At 37.6% G+C, this 18,877-nt stretch overlaps 1 protein-coding gene and 1 pseudogene across 1 annotated transcript in view; both read right to left on the bottom strand.

The window, feature by feature from the left end:
- Positions 1-18,877, bottom strand: part of PDK3 (pyruvate dehydrogenase kinase 3) — a 74,930-nt gene that overhangs the window by 30,124 nt on the left and 25,929 nt on the right. Inside the window, exons 3-5 of the mRNA XM_012784586.2 lie at positions 16,710-16,781; positions 11,967-12,151; positions 9,683-9,772 (exon numbers count right to left, since the gene is read on the bottom strand). Of these exons, the coding sequence (XP_012640040.1) occupies positions 9,683-9,772; positions 11,967-12,151; positions 16,710-16,781 (347 nt within the window). The remainder of the gene's footprint in view (positions 1-9,682; positions 9,773-11,966; positions 12,152-16,709; positions 16,782-18,877) is intronic.
- LOC105882302 (small nuclear ribonucleoprotein E-like) lies at positions 1,023-3,700 on the bottom strand (annotated as a pseudogene).

Below are 18,877 nucleotides of genomic sequence, written 5' to 3'. Positions count from 1 at the left end.
AAATATGCTAATTCCTCAAGGTATTAGTTTGCCCAGTATCACGACTGTGACAGCATTGTCAAGAAAAAGTGATAGACAGATTTAACCTGTGACAGTGGAGCCCAGAAAGAAGCAGCCAACTCAAAACCTGAAGGTCTCTGAGTATGGTTCCTAAAACCACATGTGAATAAGAAATTTTTAAGCATCAGTACAAAGTATAGTGTATCAATGCTATAATTAAGAATTGCATGATGATCCTTGAAAAACTCAAGCCATCACAATGTAGATTCTTATACACCTGCCAGCCAAAAGCATTTTGGGGGTGTTAACGGTAATATCTATATTGATATGCATCTCTATAAATTCCCACAGCATGTCATAATACCTTGGACACAATATACACTTAGTGGGCATTTGTTAAATGGACAATCAATCCTATGGCCCATGATAAAGTTCTTAACATGAAATCAGTTACAGTGATGGGAGGTGTTCTTTTTGGTTAGACTGGGAACTAGAGGCCTAGGGTGATTCCCAAACTTGGTTTGCGTATAGAATTTTTTGCCAAGTTTAAAAAAGGTTATAGATTATGAAATGAATCCTAGAAATTCTGAGGCAGCAGCTCTATGCTGAGGCCTGAGGATGCATATTTTAAAAATATAGCAGGTAATTCTTAAGAGAAGCTAGACTTGGCTACTACTTGCCTGGTAAGTCAGGTCTAGGTCACACTAATTCTGCCACTGTGTCTCCCAGGGTATGAATGATCGTGGGGTACTGGGGTATATGATAGCACATATATACTTAAACAGGATACTTCTAAGTAAAATAATTTAACGTAAAAGTGAAAAAGCTTTAATAAAAGTACCACCATAACAACTAAAATTCAACTATTGGCTTATAAATTTCCTTTATTTACTTCTAGAGTAAAATGCAAGTTCTACTTATAATAAGCTTTCTAATAAAACTTTTCTACTTTTTTAATTAGAAATCAAAATTTCAAAAGATAATTACTAAATTACTTTTATGTGCAATATATTTGAGCCAGTATTTACTTCTAATCTTTAAAAGGAAATATTAGGAAATTATTATTGCTACTGAATGTAAGTAATACTCATTGATTTGAGAACCTGTTTTCAATGGTGTTGATCATAAAGTAATTAACAAATCTGTGGGTGTGGCACATACATACTCCCCCAGGCTAAAATATCCAAACTGTATATATATAAGACTAAAAATTTAAAAGGCCAAGCCATATAGAGTAGGGAGAAGGTTCACATGGCAACCAGACCAACAAATCCAACCTAGCCATGAACCCAAACAGCACACAGGAAAATTTAACAGATAATGGAGGTTATTTATTAGATTTTTTATCATAAGATTTTCCTATTCAAAATTTACCATAGAACTCTGCTATCAAATATTAATTAGCCTCTATCCCAAATACATGCAATCATTTGTTTATAAGTGTCTTGTAAGAGGCTAAACTAGGATGAATGAGTACTGAAAAAATTAAAATTAAGGTGCCAAGGTCCCTGGTCTTTGAGTCTAATAGACTACAGAAAAACATAAAGCTCAAGTTTAAGAAGCCACTGCCAGAATAAGGTAAACATAAATGACCATAAAGCATTAGAAGATACTGATATGCTTTTAATTTTTTAATAAAAACAATCCCACAGCATTTATTGTCATCTGATAAAAAACATAAGGGTAATGGAAACAATATGAACAAATGTTTTACAACTATACTCCCAACAAAGGACGTCTAAAACAACAAACTATTACCTACTCAACAATTTCTCACTTCCTTGATCATTTCTATTTCTAGTTGGAGATATTTTGTAGCAGAATATTATCATCCCCTTTTAGCATGATCCGATCCACTTGTTTTCTTGACTTTTACAATGAATCTCTTGTCCATCATCTGATACAAGGTTCATATGCTCATCAAAACCAATGATACAGCCCTCTAGCTGCATATTCACCTCTCACAGAGCCATACCTGAATCCAGGATCTATGAAGATAAGGTTGACAGGCTACACCATCACCTTCTGCACTTTTTGGCCATGGCCACGGTACACCACGGAAGCCCACACTGAATCACACACTACCTTAGGAAGCAACTTCCAGAATTGACACACTGCTTTTTAGAAACACTTTTAAGTTTCAAAGCAATTCCTAGTAAGGCATGTCTATCATCCTCCTTATCCAAAACCCATCTCAAGTGGGAACCACTAGGGTTTTTTTTAAGCAAAAAAAAAAAAAAACAAAACAACAACAACAAAAAACTCCTTCACCCTCCAAACCACAGCAGACTGGATAAGTGGGGGTGTAACATCTAACATAAGGGCAACCAATGTCTAGGCTGACAAGAATCCTAAAACTTGTGGTCATAGGCAAAAAAAAAAAAAAAGATGAACTGAGCCAATTAAATCCATCTTCTAGGAATTTAGAATCAAGACACTCAAGATGATCAGGCAGGGCAGAAGCCAAAGGGGTACACTGAGAATTATCATGGCAGGCCTAGAGTACCCAAGTCAGCTAGTGGACAGACAGAAAAAAGTAAATGTAACAGGCAGAGAATGGCGGGGACACTGTGACTTGGCAACCCCAGTTGCAAAGATACACAGAAAACAACCTTGTTTTCTGTTTCCCAATTCCAATTTCTATAGTTCAACTATCAAGTGCTTCCTGTCTTTGGATTACCATGGGACCTACTAGGTTCCTTTAATAAATTTGTTTATTGGCTGTGTGCAGTGGCTTATGCCTGCAATCCTAGCACTTCAGGAGGCTGAGGTGGGAAAATTGCTCAAGGTCAGGAGTTTGAGACCAGCCTGAGCAAAAGTGAGACACAGTCCGTACAAAAAATAGAAAAATTAGCCAGGCACCATGGTGCACGCCTGTAGTCCCAACTACTCAGGAGGCTGAGACAGGAGAATCACTTGAGCCCAGGAGTCTGAGGTTGCAGTGAGCTGTGATGAGGCCACTGCACTCTAGCCCAGGGGACAGAGTCAGACCCTGTCTTGAAAAAAAGAAAAAAAAATCTGTTTCTTGAGCTAGCATGAGTGGGTTTCTGTTACTTGCAACCTGAAGAGCCTAAGTGAAAGCATAAGACATTATTTCTGAACCAGAATAATGCCACACTCTAAGGATACCATTTGTATGGTATTATTCTAAGTAATAATAGCATGTAGGAACAACACAGGCAACTTAACATCACTGTGAGAGCTGACTTTTGTACTGAATATTTAAGTTTGTACCTTTAAAACGATCTTACCACAGGATTTTCCATTTTATTTCCTAGTTTCTTACAAAGAAAGGAGAGAAAAGGGTCACAATGGAAGGTACCTCCCAAAGGATAATAGGACCTACTTTACAACACTAATTCTAGCATTCACTACCTAGAGTCTATAATTTGCAGATGTGTAAAGGTAGATATTAATGTGCTAAATAAGCAGCAAGGAGGCATGCTTCAGTGTTCTGCACATTCAATTAATGCTATGCGAGATGCACCCCACTTTTACGCGTTGATACAACTGTCTAGTCAAAAATAAAAATATTGTCCCTACCCTTCTATATATAAGTTTTCTGTAGTCTGTCTCAATAGATCTAAGGATGGGATCAGTGTTAGTTTGTTAAGGCTTATTAAGGTTGTAAAATACACACCCCTGTACATGCACAACCACGTGTACACATGGCGTACACAGGGTCACTTGGGCTGGACATTTGACTATGCTTAAACCATGTAGAATCTTCACAGCTGAGAAAATCATTAGTAGAGCTGTCATTAGAACCCAGAACTCTTATTATGAAGCTTTATATGAAGCTTCTTAAAACAAAAGAAAGGAAAAAATATTAGATACAGATATGCCAAGTTAGAAGATTAACTGAGAAATCTCAGAGGATAACAGGAGAAGGTAAAAAGCCAGTGCAGAAATGCCAACTACTCTACAAGGAGGAGAGAGCAGTAAGACTCATTGAGAGTAACAGGAAGCTGACAGGCCTGGGCCTCTTGAGACTTTCTGATTGTTGCTGCTGGGGTGTTTGGGGATGGAGACTCCAGGGCCTTTTAGCTAGAAGACACAGAAGAATTTTTAGGCCTTTTGATCTCTGGCACTCTCTGCCTTGTTTATTCTCTCTCAGTCTTATTTTGAGCTAGAAAGAGCTTCTGCTTAGGTCTCCTAACACTCAAGAGAATTAAGAGGAGGGCCCATAGGAAATGAAACAGAAAGCTGATTGTTAAAATTTGCTTTAGTCTACAGGGAGAAAGGAGACTTTCAGGTTTCCTTCTAGATTGCCTAACCCATTTTGCCATGGTAGTAACCAATTTAAGTCCAATCCCCCAGTGAGGAATAAAGATTATATATACTTGGCTGGAAAGACCATTTGAATTTAAGGATTATCAATATCTCAGGTCAGACACAGGAAAGACTCCAACAATATTGATACAGAGGGCAGGAGAGAGGCTCCTACTGTCAGGTATTGAATTATGGCATCCAGGAAAGTTGTGTGTGATGAGCATTAATGCTGGAGATAGGGAAATATGCAAATACTATGGATTTCACAAAGATTATTCATAATATTTCCAATTGTACACTGATCTGTAAATATAGTATAAGTTCAAATGTATAAAAAAGGCGTCCTCAAACTACAGCCCGAGAGCCACATGCAGGTGTTTTTGCCCATTTGTTTTTTTACTTCAAAATAAGATATGTGCAGTGTGCATAGGAATTTGTTCATAGTTTTTTTTAAACTATAGTCCGGCCCTCCAATGGTCTGAGGGACACTGAACTGGCCCCCTGTTTAAAAAGTTTGAGGACCCCTGGTATAAAACAATGTTCTCACTGGGTTATAAAAATAGGTAATTTTTATTGTCTTCTGTCTTTTCCCACATTTTCTAAATTTTCTTCAATTAGTACTTTTATTATTTTGGTAATATAGTATTAATCCTCTTAACTGTCCCAACTGGGAACAGAGATTGGATGATTAACAAAAATATTGGATAAAGTGGGAAACCATAAAATGTGATTACTATCATAAACATTAACTTAAAATGCATACTTGAATATATAATTTATTCCTATATCAATTTTTTCGTGTAAATTCAAAGCCTTTTCTTTGAATAGGGATCAGTTTGGGGTTCCAGGTCATCTTTCTTGGATAAATGATACCACGTACCTCTATGAATTCCAAATTCTTTCAAGTGTAATAAACTTAAAGATACTTGTGAAGCAACCTGAGTATGAATTTTCCTTGTAATATTTTTACTCTGTGCTTCTCTGTAATCTCATTGTTTTCTTGCTCACAGTAATTTTATTACATTTTTAAGAGACATTCCTTTATTATGTCTTTTAATGGAAATGTCTCTCTTTTTTTGTACTTATATTTCTTTGGTTTACATACGTAACATTTAAATAAATTATGTAGTCACAACAGGTAGTATAACTTACACCAGCGGTCTCCAACCTTTTTGGCACCAGGAACCAGTTTCATGGAAGACAATTTTTCTACTGTGTGTGTGTGGGGGGGTGGGCAGAGGCGCAGCTCAGGCGGTGATGTGAATGCCACTCACCTCCCGCTATGCAGCCTGGGTCCTAAGTTTTGTAGAAAACAACTTTTCCACAGAAGATGGTGAAGGTGAAGTTCAAGCGGTGATGCGCAACCCAGTTCCTAACAAGCCACGAACTGGTACCAGGCTGCAGCCTGGGGTTTGGGAACCGCAAACGTACACCAATGGTTTGGGTACAAATAAGCCACCCTTAATCAGCATACACATCACCAGATGGAAGCAGAAATGCCAAAGCATTCTAGAAAATATATACAAGCTAAGAGTATTTAGAGTGCTGTGGGTATCAGCATGCATGATTTACGAAGGGACTGAAGGGCCCCAGAAAAGTCAATTATGTGGATGATGCTTTATAGTGTTTATGCACTTTCAGAATCTGAAACCACCTCAACTGTTTTTATCCTTAAGGGAAGATACTGTTGAGAGATGAAAAACATGGTTTGAGGCAGTAAGGAATGAGGAGCACGCCAGTCCTTCTTGATCACCCCATGAGTGTGGGACTAGGATGCGTGTATATGCCCATATGTGCTGGGGGAAGTGAGATTCTGAGTCACAGAAGGGCTTGAAGAGTGACTGTCATTGGATACGGTTTCACCAGGAATCGAAGCTTCAGTTATGCCAAGCAAGTGGTAGGAACAATTAAATGAGAGGATGTGGTAAACTTTGTTCACAATACACTACTAGGTGTAAAGTTTTAAAAGGGCAGGAGAAAGTGAAGATAAAGCTGCGAGTGAGGACAAGAAGAGGGAGGAGAAAAGGGAGGATTGTGGCCTATGGTCAAAACTGTGAATAAAAGGGTCAAAGAAAATGGAGGCTATGAGGTATACTGCAGGCATAAACTTTCAGTGTTTTTTTCTTTTAAATATGCATCAAACTATTCTGCATATAATAATCTTTAGCTAGTTTTTGGTATGAAACTTGTGCCACTAAGAGAAGTGATGTAAAAGTGTATAAAAGTAATTCCAGACCTTTAGAAATTTATACCCCAGTTACAGAGATCAACGTAAGTACAAATAATGACAATACCAAGTAATATATACTAAATACGGTAAGAACAATACAGACAGTAAGTACCATAAAATAATAGATTCTTGTCACCATAAGAGTCAAGTCACAGAAGATTCCTGCTCACACTGTCCCACGGTGCCTTTGATGCACGTTAGCAGGGCTTAATCTCTCTGTTCTATAGAAGGGGTAACAGTTTCATAAAACTCCCTGCTTCTTATCTAGTTGTACTAGTTCTTGGTTAAAATCTCCCTAAAAACTAATGAAAGACTTTATTTGTCAAGAAATAATGAGATGATAAAAATGAATGTTTTAAAAACTTCATCAGAAAGAACTTCAAATACATACCAAAGAACAAAGCATAGTACAGGGTGCCCCAAAAGTTGCCATGCATAGGGAAATGGGAAAGTGTACTTAAATGTACCTTTATTTATAAAATATTCATTACAAAATTTTTCCTTTGTATGGAGACTTTTTGGGACACCCTATATAATGAATCCTCATGTGCCTATCAACAGCCTCAACAATTTTCAACATATGCCCAATCTTTTTCACTACCCTCCCTCTGTGTAATTTTGGAGCAAATCCCACATGTCATTTCATATCGTGTAAATATTTTTAAATATCTCTCTCAAAGCTAGGGCTCCTTTTCAAAAAAATAACCATATACCAATATCATACCTAAAAAAATTAACAATATTTCTTTAATGTCAAATATCCAGTGTTCAAATCTTCAATTGTCCTATAAAAGTCTGAAATGACTTTTTTTTTTTTTTTGAGACAGAGTCTCGCTTTGTTGCCCAGGCTAGAGTGAGTGCCGTGGCGTCAGCCTAGCTCACAGCAACCTCAAACTCCTGGGCTCAAGCGATCCTCCTGCCTCAGCCTCCCGAGTAGCTGGGACTACAGGCATGTGCCACCATGCCCGGCTAATTTTTTCTATATATATTAGTTGGCCAATTAGTTTCTTTCTATTTATAGTAGAGACGGGGTCTCGCTCTTGCTCAGGCTGGTTTTGAACTCCCGACCTCGAGCAATCCGCCCGCCTCGGCCTCCCAGAGAGCTAGGATTACAGGCATGAGCCACCGCGCCCGGCCTGAAATGACTTTTTAAAGTATTTTATAATTTATGCCAGAAACAAAAGTAAAGGCATCAACCCACTATATAATCAATGGCATAAATGAGAAGCCAAATGACTTGCCTGACACCTAAGGACTACCTACTGCTAATAAACCTGTCTACAGCCTTTACTGGGTGCTAGCGATACTTTAGGGGCTCTACATATATTAACTCATTTAACCCCATGATATAGGTGAGTTGCCAATGGCATTTTACAAATAAAGAAACTGAGGCCCATTAACATGTCCAAAGTAACCCAGCTAACCCAAATGCCCATCAGCTGATGAACAGGTAAATAAAATATGTTATAGCCATACGATGTAATATTTTTCAGCCATAAAAAGGAATGAACTACTAATAGATATAACAACATAGATGACCCTTGAAAACACTACACTAAGTGAAAGAAGCCAGTCACTAAAGACCACATATAGTATGATTTTGTTTATATGAAATGTCCAGAATAGGAAAATCTATATAGAGACAGAAAGTAGATTAGCAGTTGCCTAGGGCTGAAGAAAGGGGTGCTAGTAGGGAGTGATTGCTAATGGGTAGAGGGTTTCTTTCTGGAGTGATGAAAATGTTCTAAAATTGGACGTTGTGATGGTTGCACAACTCTGTGAATATACTAAAAACCACTGAATTGTGCACTTTAAATGGGTGAATTTTATGGTATGAAAATTATATCTAAATAAAGCTGTTTTTAAAGTAAATCATCAAAAGCTTTAAAATGCATCAAACCAAGGAATATGTATTAATCATTTACACAGGCACTATGCAAGCTACAAAACACATACAAGACACAAACTCTGACCTCAAATTGGTTATAGTTCAAGCGAAAAGGCACACATGCAATATATTATAGTACACTTTTGCTTTCTAAATTGTGCCTTTTTCTTGAAGAGGTGGTCAACTGCCTGAACCCAGTTTTCTGATTCATAAAATGCAGTGGGGTAGGGCCTAATGCTCGGAAAAGCTATGATAAGATCTATCCTTTCCCATTTCCCCCTGGAGGTCTACAGAGGTTATGATGAACCACAGAGCCATCTTTGAGAGAGCAACCTATAGAATGATTCTTAAGGAGCTGAGGCTGGGCCTATTCACTTTATAAATGAAATATTGTGAGTAAATGTTTTCTAACTAAACAGAGGCCAGGGTGGCTTGACAATCCTAGGCTGAGCTAACACCAAGGGGCCTGGGTCCTCCTTCCTGGGTTTAGGAGTGCCCAGGGTAAACAAATTGCACAGGTTTTCCTTTGCTATGGCTACTGAGAACAACAAAGATCCTTGATAAAGACTAGGTAGAGTTGTGATCATGAAAACTTGTAAGGTGAGTGTTTAGAGGAGGCTGATGAGGGCTATGGTAGGAGATAAGACCTGGGAAAGGAAACAGTTTGGGGATCCAAGACTGTACAGAGTGACCATAGTACTGAAGACATGCAGGCACCTGGTGGATCACTCACAACCAGGAAGGCTTCCCAGAAATGGCATTTATCTTAAATGAATAATGACAAAACTGCTGCTCTAATTCAAAGTGTTGGAGTGCCAGGCTCAGTTCTACCCTGCAGCTACTGGAACTATGTCTAGCTTGATGTCCAGTGAACCCATGAAACTCACATGCCACTAGATTCCAAAGCCAAGGTTATACATAAGAAAGATGTTTAAATTTTACAGACTTGCAAATTCAGCCAAATTTTATAATAAGGATTTGCATTCTCTGAAATTTTCAGATAATGGTGGCAATCAAAACTTAGAATCTTATTTAAATGTTTACCGTTTGAGATAGAACAAGTAAAACCCTAATTAATAAAGTAGAAACTCACATTTTGAGCATTATGAATTATGCACCTTTTCCTGAACTGCCTAGAAAGAACATTTCATATTTGGATCAAGTGGCTTGGGCCCAGAGTGGTCTGATGAGTCAGCAGACAACTCAGAAACATAACCCTATAGCCAAGCTGCCTCAAATAAACCACAATCCTATTTGAACTACAAATGATAACATGATATCGGTCTCCTTACCTTTCACCACATCAGCCACATTACAGGTGGGATCAATACTTCCTATGTGTTTAGGATGAGCAGGGTTAGTGTCACCTCCAAACAGAAGTGCTAAATAAACACAAAAGGGAAGGGATTAAAACACAGCAGGCTGGGATCAAGCATAGAAATATACAGGGGTTTTGAAAGGATCTCTTATTTGTAAGAATCACGTTAGCATCCACAGTGACTTATAGCAATAGAATATACACAACTGATGGGTGAGCAACTGTATTGGCCAACAAAGGAGGAAGAATGGGCTTTAAGACCTGTCACTTGCAGTCAGCAGATCCTAAAGCAGTGACACGTGCCAGGTGCCCAATCCTTTCTCCCCAACCCAATGTGACATGGATGAAGAAACTTACTTTCATCCTTAGCCAGCTTCACCCATATTCTCACTACTACTCCAGACATTTATTCTGACATTTGCTAAGTATTTAGAGTATACAATCTGTACCATTAAGACAGGCCTGCAAAGTGTCTTCACTGACAGCGTTTCAGATACCTCCATCATGGAGATTATTTTTCAGTGTTGTGTACACAAGCAGTATTTGTTCAAGTATTTTTTAAAGTACACCAGATAATTTCATAACACATAAGCTTTGCAAAATTTTGTTTCTGAATAAAAGCTAAAAGAAGCCCAAAAGATAAAAGCAACCTGAATCCAAATGTTTATAGGTATACTTATTTTTAAATCAAGCAAAAATTAGGAATAACTTAGACTCCATAAAAATTAAGATGCCTAAATAAAATAGGGGAGATTTTTAAATTATGAAAAATGATAAATATGGGCATCAGGCCAATAAATAAAGTTCCAACTGATTAAGTGGAAGAAAAACAGGTGTATAAGCTTAATTGATGATCTAAAAACATGTGCACAAATGTATACAGACATATTTAGATCAGAAAGAAGTTGTAGTTATCTAAGTAGTTTAGCTGAATAGTATTTAATTCAGGTGCTTTTTTCTGTAAATTTCCTGTAAATCATTATACATTCCTATTTTTTAAAGATATACATTTAAAATAAACCCAAATTTAACAGTTATATAACTATTACTTATCCAAATAACTCAAATTAGTAAAACAAAAATGCTTTGCCTATTTTCTGATTCAGCAAAGAGGATGAATTAGGCTCTAGATATGTGTATGCTTTTTCTTAAGAATTATAAAATCAACCAAAGAGACAATGCTGAAAATGAGCCAAATAGTCTTTTGTGTGGAGAGGATTTTATCTGTTTTTTGTCTTATCTTTTTTTATTTTTCTTTTATTTATTTGTTTTTCATATAGAGATGGGGTCTCACTCTTGCTTAGGCTAGTCTCGAACTCCTAGCCTTCCAGAGTGCTAGGATTACAGGCGTGAGCCACCGCACCTGGCCAGTTTTTTTCATACCTGCTTATCACCCTAGAGAATGGACTAAAACTCTCAATATGGGATTATGGACTGACAATCTCACTTAATCTGGCTTCGCTGATCCCGGTGAAATAAAAGATTGATCACTTATGTGGCCAACATGCCAATTTAATATTCTCAGTATCAATGTTTTTAAAACTAAGAAGGAAAGCACATAACATCCTGGATGAAGAACAGAACATACTCTCAGAGATTTGCAAAAGTATTCAGAGATGAAGACTCAGCTGCCATGAAAAGCCAGTCCCTCATCCCTACTAGGAATATGTGGCTTAAAAGGCAGGCAGTGGTTCTGTCTCTAATATGATCATAAAAGCCTTTCAAAAATTTATTTTAACTAAGAATACTAATAGCTTTTTCACAGATAAGACTCACTTAGGGGCCAGACACGGTGGCTCACGCCTGTAATCCTAGTACTCTGGGAGGCCGAGGCGGGGATTGCTCAAGGTCAGGAGTTCGAAACCAGCCTGAGCAAGAGCGAGACCCCCATCTCTACTATAAAAAGAAATAAATTAATTGGCCAACTAATATAAATAGAAAAAAATTAGCCAGGCATGGTGGCACATGCCTGTAGTCCCAGCTACTTGGGAGGCTAAGGCAGGAGGACTGCTTGAGTCCAGGAGACTGAGGTTGCTGTGAGCTAGGCTGACGCCACAGCACTCACTCTAGCCTGGGCAACAAAGTGAGACTCTGTCTCAAAAAAAAAAAAAGACTCACTTAGGAGAAATTAAACTAGAAGTGAAATTTTTACAGCCAAAAATGCAAGACAGTGAATTAAAAGTGAAGCAAGAGGAAATCATTTAGGAGAAATCACTCTGTTTACCTTTTCAAAATTGGACCAAAAAACCCCAACTTACTGTGCTGGTTAATAAGCATGCGGAAGGAGATGCGATTGGTATAAAACCGATCCAGAAAATACTGGATGTTACTGCTAATGAAAGGATCAAACCCAAACTTCTCCTTGTATTCAATCACTCCTTGTGCCATCGTAGGAACCACATCATTGTGCCTATTTCTGACTTTAATCAGAACTTGTAGAAAGCTGTATGAGGGAAACAAAACGTGATCAGTCTTTATATGTCATGGGCTGATATACAGACTCCCCAGCTCTTTCCCCAGACTAGTCATCTGCTGGTATTTTTATCAGTAGAGACATCACTCTCATTGTGTGCTATAAGGAAGTACTCCCAAGAAACTAAAGTATTACCCAAGTTTTTGCTTGAAACTTTCTTTCTACAGAAACTCTTCTTTCAGGGATGCAAAAGGTAAAAGAGTCTAATAAAGGAAAAAATGCTCAAATACCCTTTTAGGAATCCACGAACTTTCTGGATAAGTGATAATACAATACAGGTTCTATAAATGCTGAATAAAGAATTACAGAACATATCAATATTTATTCTGACAACATGAGGACAACCTCAAAAAAATCTCCAAGAATTTATTAACAAAGTCTCAAAGCAATAGCTTCCATGAATAAAGAAATAATATTGGCTAGGTGCAGTGGCGCACTTTGGGAGGCCAAGGTGGGAGAATCTCAAGGCCAGGAATTTGAGACCAGCCTGAGCAGCATAGCAAGACCTCATCTCTACAAAAAAATAGAAAAATTAGCCAGGAATGGTGACATATGCCTGTGTCTCAGCTACTCAGGAGGCTGAGGTGGGAGGATCACTTGAGCCCAGGAGTTGGAGATTGCAGTGAGCTATGATGACACCACTGTACTCTAGCCTGGGCAATAGAGTAAAATCCTGTCTCAAAAAAAAAAAAGTAACACTTTTTCAGAGAAAAATTTTGAAATAAATTTCTCACAGCAGTAAAATATGGTGATGAATACAGATAGAACAAAGGCAATTAAAACAAATTTATTCAAGTATCCTGGCAAATTATTGCAAAGATGCATAGGGAAAAATATATTAAGAATGGTAACTAAGGCCAGGCGCTGTGGCTCACGCCTGTAATCCTAGCTCTTGGGAGGCCGAGGCGGGCGGATTGCTCAAGGTCAGGAGTTCAAAACCAGCCTGAGCAAGAGCGAGACCCCGTCTCTACTATAAATAGAAAGAAATTAATTGGCCAACTGATATATATATAAAAAAAAATTAGCCGGGCATGGTGGCGCATGCCTGTAGTCCCAGCTACCTGGGAGGCTGAGGCAGTAGGATCACTCGAGCCCAGGAGTTTGAGGTTGCTGTGAGCTAGGCTGACGCCACGGCACTCACTCTAGCCTGGACAACAAAGCGAGACTCTGTCTCAAAAAAAAAAAAAAAAAAAAAAAAAAAGAATGGTAACTAAGAATAGAAAGACAAGTCAGTCAATGGAACCAAATAAAAAGTTTGGAACCAGGGCCCAAGGGTGAGTGAGTATGTGTATATAAAAATTAAGCCTGTTGAGAAAGTGACACTGCAAATCAGTAGGGAAACAAATTAACAATCCAATTAATTGGGACAGCAGGCCAACAATTTCAGTCACATCCCAATTTCCAGCCTGAAGCCAAATATTGGATTGAAAATGTAAAGGGTGAAATCATAGAAATGAAAATAAAATCAGGTGAATAAGTATATAATCTCGGTGGGGGGTGGAGGAGGGCTGTTCTAAACTTAATACCAAAGGCAGAAACAAATAATATGAAAAAAACAAATGATATGACCATGTAGAATTTTAGCAGTTCGGTAGGGACACACATTATATAATAAAGTCAAAAAACAAAGCAAAATAGGGGAAAATATATTTGAAGAGTTATTATCCTTAATAAAGGAAAAGATGAGCACCCCATTGGAAAACTAGGCAAAGGATCTGATATCAATGGAGAATTTACAAAAGAGAAAACACACATGACAATAACTTCACCCTCACTAACAATAAAAGCAAACAAAAACAACGCAGTACTATTCTCTACTTATGGTGGGTGTCAGAGTGTGGGAGCTTAGCTGACACATTGCTAGGAGTAATTTAGTAACATATATCAACAGCTTGAAGAAAATAATTCCACTTCCGGAAATTGATCCTAGGAAGATAAATGAACAAAGTGAATGGCTGTTTTTAAAAGCTGTTCTTTAGAGCACTGTTTGTGCTAGCAAGAAAACTATAAACCAGTCTAAAACCCAGTGATAGGGAATCAAATTGCATGACCTATCCACAGATGCACTATTAATATGAATATTATAAAACTATTAATAATGGTATAGATCTATAATGTAGACACTTGTTTTTGTAAAAATTATTTTATACATGTAAAAATATGCATGCCTAGGAAAAAGTATGGATGGAAGGAAAATGTTAATAGAGGTTGTCCCCTGGAACAATATAACAGCAGAAGTTTGGGGTGACTTTTCTTTTTACTTATCTGAATAGTCTTATTTTTCTCAATATTGATGAAATATTTCTGTAACACATACATACAATGAACATAAAGATGAATAAATTAACTCTGAAATTAGGTCATAATTATTCACAAAAAATTTTATAATGGCCAATTGTCTTTTTACATAAGACTCTTTTCCAACACATTTATAAATTAAATATTACTAAAGTGAAGCAATTCAATACAGCAGAGAAGTGCTTCAGCTTCTCTGAAGGGAGGAGACTTACCTCAATGGTTCAATTCTCAGAATTCTTCCCCAGTCTTCCAGGCTCTTCTAAACTCTATCATAATGATCAACATGCTTATCTTCTGAGCTACTTTTGCTTTGCTAAAATGATTTCCTTGCTACTGATCCTATATAACCTCTTGCTGAACAGAAAAGGCTGCTACCATCATAGTTGCTCACTCTTCACTCCTTCCTTCATCAAGAACATCAGCCTTCTCAAATCCCAACTATCCTAACTAGTCATGGGAACCTGGGCAAGTTACTGAAACTCACTGAGTGAGAGCTCAGTTATTATAAACGATGATCTGGCACACACTGGATTCGGTGCCGGCAGTTTACAAAACAGGCTCATTTCTAGAAATCGCAACTGATAACCTGTTCCAGAAAGTGAGACAGGACTCTGGGAAAACAGCAGAAATTTAATATCATATGCAGTCATCCCTGGGTATCTCCAGGGGATTGGTTCCAGGATCCCCTCGTAGATACCAAAATCCACAGATACTCAAGTATCTTATATAAAATGGCATAGCATTTGCATATAACCTATGCATAGCCTTCCATATACTTTAAATCAACTGTAGATTACTTATAATACCTAATACAATATAAGTAGTTGTTATACTGTGTTATTTTTTATTTGTATTATTTCTTATTGCTGTATTATTTTTTTATTGTTTTTTTCCTGGAATATATTTTCAACCCGTGGTTAGTTGAATCCAAGGATATGGAACCCACAGATATGAAGGGCTGATGGTACTTCCACAAATCTATAACATAAAATTTGAAGCTAGAGAGGTCGGTCCTAATTTTTAGGATTTCAACCAAACTGTCACTAGCTAATAACTTTCGAGACAACAAAGCTCTGGATTTAATATCGATATCTTAAATGACAGCAGTGGCTTATATCAAGGCAAATGCTGCATCTGAGGCCGTAACCCATTGCTCCCCCAACATCTACATTTCACAGATCCATTAGACAAAACACCTAAGTGTTAAAACAGGTCAGGGCTTTCTTTGCTCTTATGTTTTAATTTACAACTAAACTTGAGCTAACTACTCATAGCTCAAACTGGCAGTGCTGGCAGTATAGTATATTGTACAGAAACAGTGTACTAAGGAAAAGGAAATGTGGTTTATAAGTTGACCTTTGCTATGAACTGTTATAATCATGGGCAAGTCACTTCACATCTCTGACCTCAGTTTCCTTATATGTGAATTCACAGGACTGGGTTAAATATCTCCTAAGGTCACTTGTATTCCTCGTAGTTCCCTAGTTCCTTTTATGGAACACCTATAAGTCAGGTGTTCAGTCTCACAACTATGTGGACTAGGTTTATACTTAGAAATTCCTCAGCACAATAGGCCTGCCATATGTGCTCACTCAAGTATACATGAAATAGGAGAAAATTAATGTGAAAGGGCTACTTAATTTGTCTTGGGGCGGGGCAACACACTCACAGATAGGGTTAGTATTTCCTGGCTAAATAAAAATGAAAAAACAGAAATATTCCATCAGTATGAGAATTTAGCAGTCCGTGCATAATGGTAGCAATAGAATCCAGGTTGTTATATTAAAAGCACATTCTTTTATGCTTCTCCAAAATAAAACCATTATAGTTTTTTTGAGCTCAAATATAATATCCCATTGAAATCCAAAAAAAATTGTAAAGGATTGAGTAGATAAATTCATGTATCTATGGAGTCCACTGCATTCTTAAAACTACCACTAGATGGAACATTTACTGCAGTATTTATAGTGAGTGCCCAGTTCACCTTGAGTAAATAAATGTATTAAGAATCCGGTCATGAAGCATAACTGGAAGTGTCATTATTCCTCCTGTATTACGTTAAATTATTAACATAAAATTTAAAAAAACACAATGCTGAGTCATTACTGATTAAGAAAACTAATGCTTTTGTCCAAATTATATTTCCTGGGTCTTAATGACATGAGTTCCATTTACTAAAATATTTTTTACCTAGATATTTTTATTTTCAGGTAAATGGTACCATACTTACTTATTCAAGACCTGTGGATCCTCAGGGCTCTTATTTTCGTATTCTAAAAGTTCAAGAAAACTCTGCATATACCTAAAAAAGAGTTACTGTGTTAGTTGCCTGCCCAACATGTATTCCTCCTTTCCCTCTTCCTAAGAGCACTTCAGATTTTCACTCAGATCTCCATCCCATCACCCCATGCAGCTCAAGTGCTTCAGGGGAAGCTGGTGCCTCCAAAGATCCTGGGTGGCCCCATTTTTTTCTGGGTAATCCTATTTCTCTGTCACTAATTATTAGTTAGTCCAGTAGTCCAGGTCAAAGCCTACCAATGCATGCACGCCCCTGAACACAGGGACAGACTCAGGGAAGAGCATACTGCCTCAATTCAGGCCAGTAAAATGGGAGAAGACTTGCTAGAGGTCTCCGGGAGGGACATCAACTTGCTGTGCATTTGTACAGTGTGCTATGTCAATGTGAAGCCTGGAACTGCTGCAGCTATTCTACCACCAGGAAGGAATCCAATCTGAAAATGAAGCTGACACCATTGAAAGTAAGGCCTTGATAACCTCATAAATCTCTGAATCAAACCAACACCAAAAGCTCATGCTATAGCTGGACTGTCTAGTTTCATGAGCCAGGGTCAGGTGCATTGTCTGCTCCTCACAAACAAACATATCTTAACTGATACACTGAGTCTATAGTTGATTACCAAAAAGTGCATATAAATTTTAAGAAGTACGTATGTGACACTGAAGTACACACCAAGAACTTAGAAACTAGTTGTAAAGAAGGTTCCTTCTCAGAGTTAAATTAATTCCATCAACACTTAATGGGGGAGAAGGAATGCCTTTTAGGCCCTCAGAAACAGCTTCTGGATTAAGAATAGCTACATATCTCAATCAGGACCAGGATAAGAAATAATGTGACCAACATTAAGATCTGGAGAACACAGAAAAATGGGATGCAGAGGGGCATGTTACTGTGGCAGCTACATCCAGCCAGGACCTGCTAGATCTGGTGGGGATTCAGACATGCCAATTAGGTATTTGATCTCTATTTTGGGTCTTAAGATGTCCTGAAAGAATTATCCTTTTATTCTAATTATTTCTAATAATTAATTACTATTAATCCTATTATCTACCGTAGATGGAGGATGAGGACACCCAGTAACAAAAGTAACTGTTACACATGTAAATACATCAACAGGACTACCACTGGATTCATCAGCTTCATGTGAACTTTGTGACAATGCATTTCATACTATGCATGTTCATCTCTGGATATATTTTTTAAAGTCTCTGGGCACATAAGGATATGTATGAGATATTGTTCAAATCATCGGGTCAAAACACTCAGGGAGGTCAAATTCAGCCAGCCCCAGTGATGGCCTCTGCCCAGCCATGTGCAAGCAAACTAGACAGGCATCCCGTCCATTTCAAAGGGGAGAGTTCTTTAAAGAGCAAAGTCATAAATGGAGAAGGGTCAAAGATTATACTGGGGTTTCTAAGACTGAAAGTCAAGAGTGCAAGGAGAGCACACTGTGACTGAGGGGACGGTGGTGGGGCTCACGGCCCATCATGCACAAGATTCACTTTTAAAAGGAAAAAGAAATGGCAGTGAAACCCAATGAATGATCCTGAACTGGATTCCTAAATTGGGAGAAGAAATTGCTAAAAAGGGTCACTATTAGAACAATTAGTAAAGTGAGAACAAGTTCTACATATTAGCAAATATTACTGTATCAATGTTAAATTTCCCAGATGTAGTGATCATGCTGTGATTTTCTAAGGAATTGTTCCAAGGAGATACATGCTAAAATATTTAGAGGCAAAGGGGCATGATGTGGACATCATGTATGTGCATGTATGATATATATACACTTATCTACATAATACATACATAGAGACAGAAAGAGAAAGAATATGAATGACAATGATAGAGTAAATATGGTAAAATATTAACTATTAGTAAATTTACATGAAGGTATATGAAAATTCTACTAGTTTTGCAACCCTTCTGTTAAGTAGAAAATTATTTCAAAATTGAATGTTTAAGAAGAGGAAGAAATGGTATGTATGTGTTTAGAGTGGATATGGAAGAGGAATGGTGAAGAGAAAAAAGAAAAAGAGTGGACACAGCAATTTGTGAGAGTATACTTTACCAGGGTGATATAACACAAAGGTACATTT

Source organism: Microcebus murinus, chromosome X, assembly GCF_040939455.1.
Source record: "Microcebus murinus isolate Inina chromosome X, M.murinus_Inina_mat1.0, whole genome shotgun sequence".
NCBI classification, from domain to species: Eukaryota; Metazoa; Chordata; class Mammalia; order Primates; family Cheirogaleidae; genus Microcebus; species Microcebus murinus.
The sequence above is the reverse complement of the archived record's forward strand: the minus strand, read 5'-3'. Positions and strand labels throughout refer to the sequence as shown.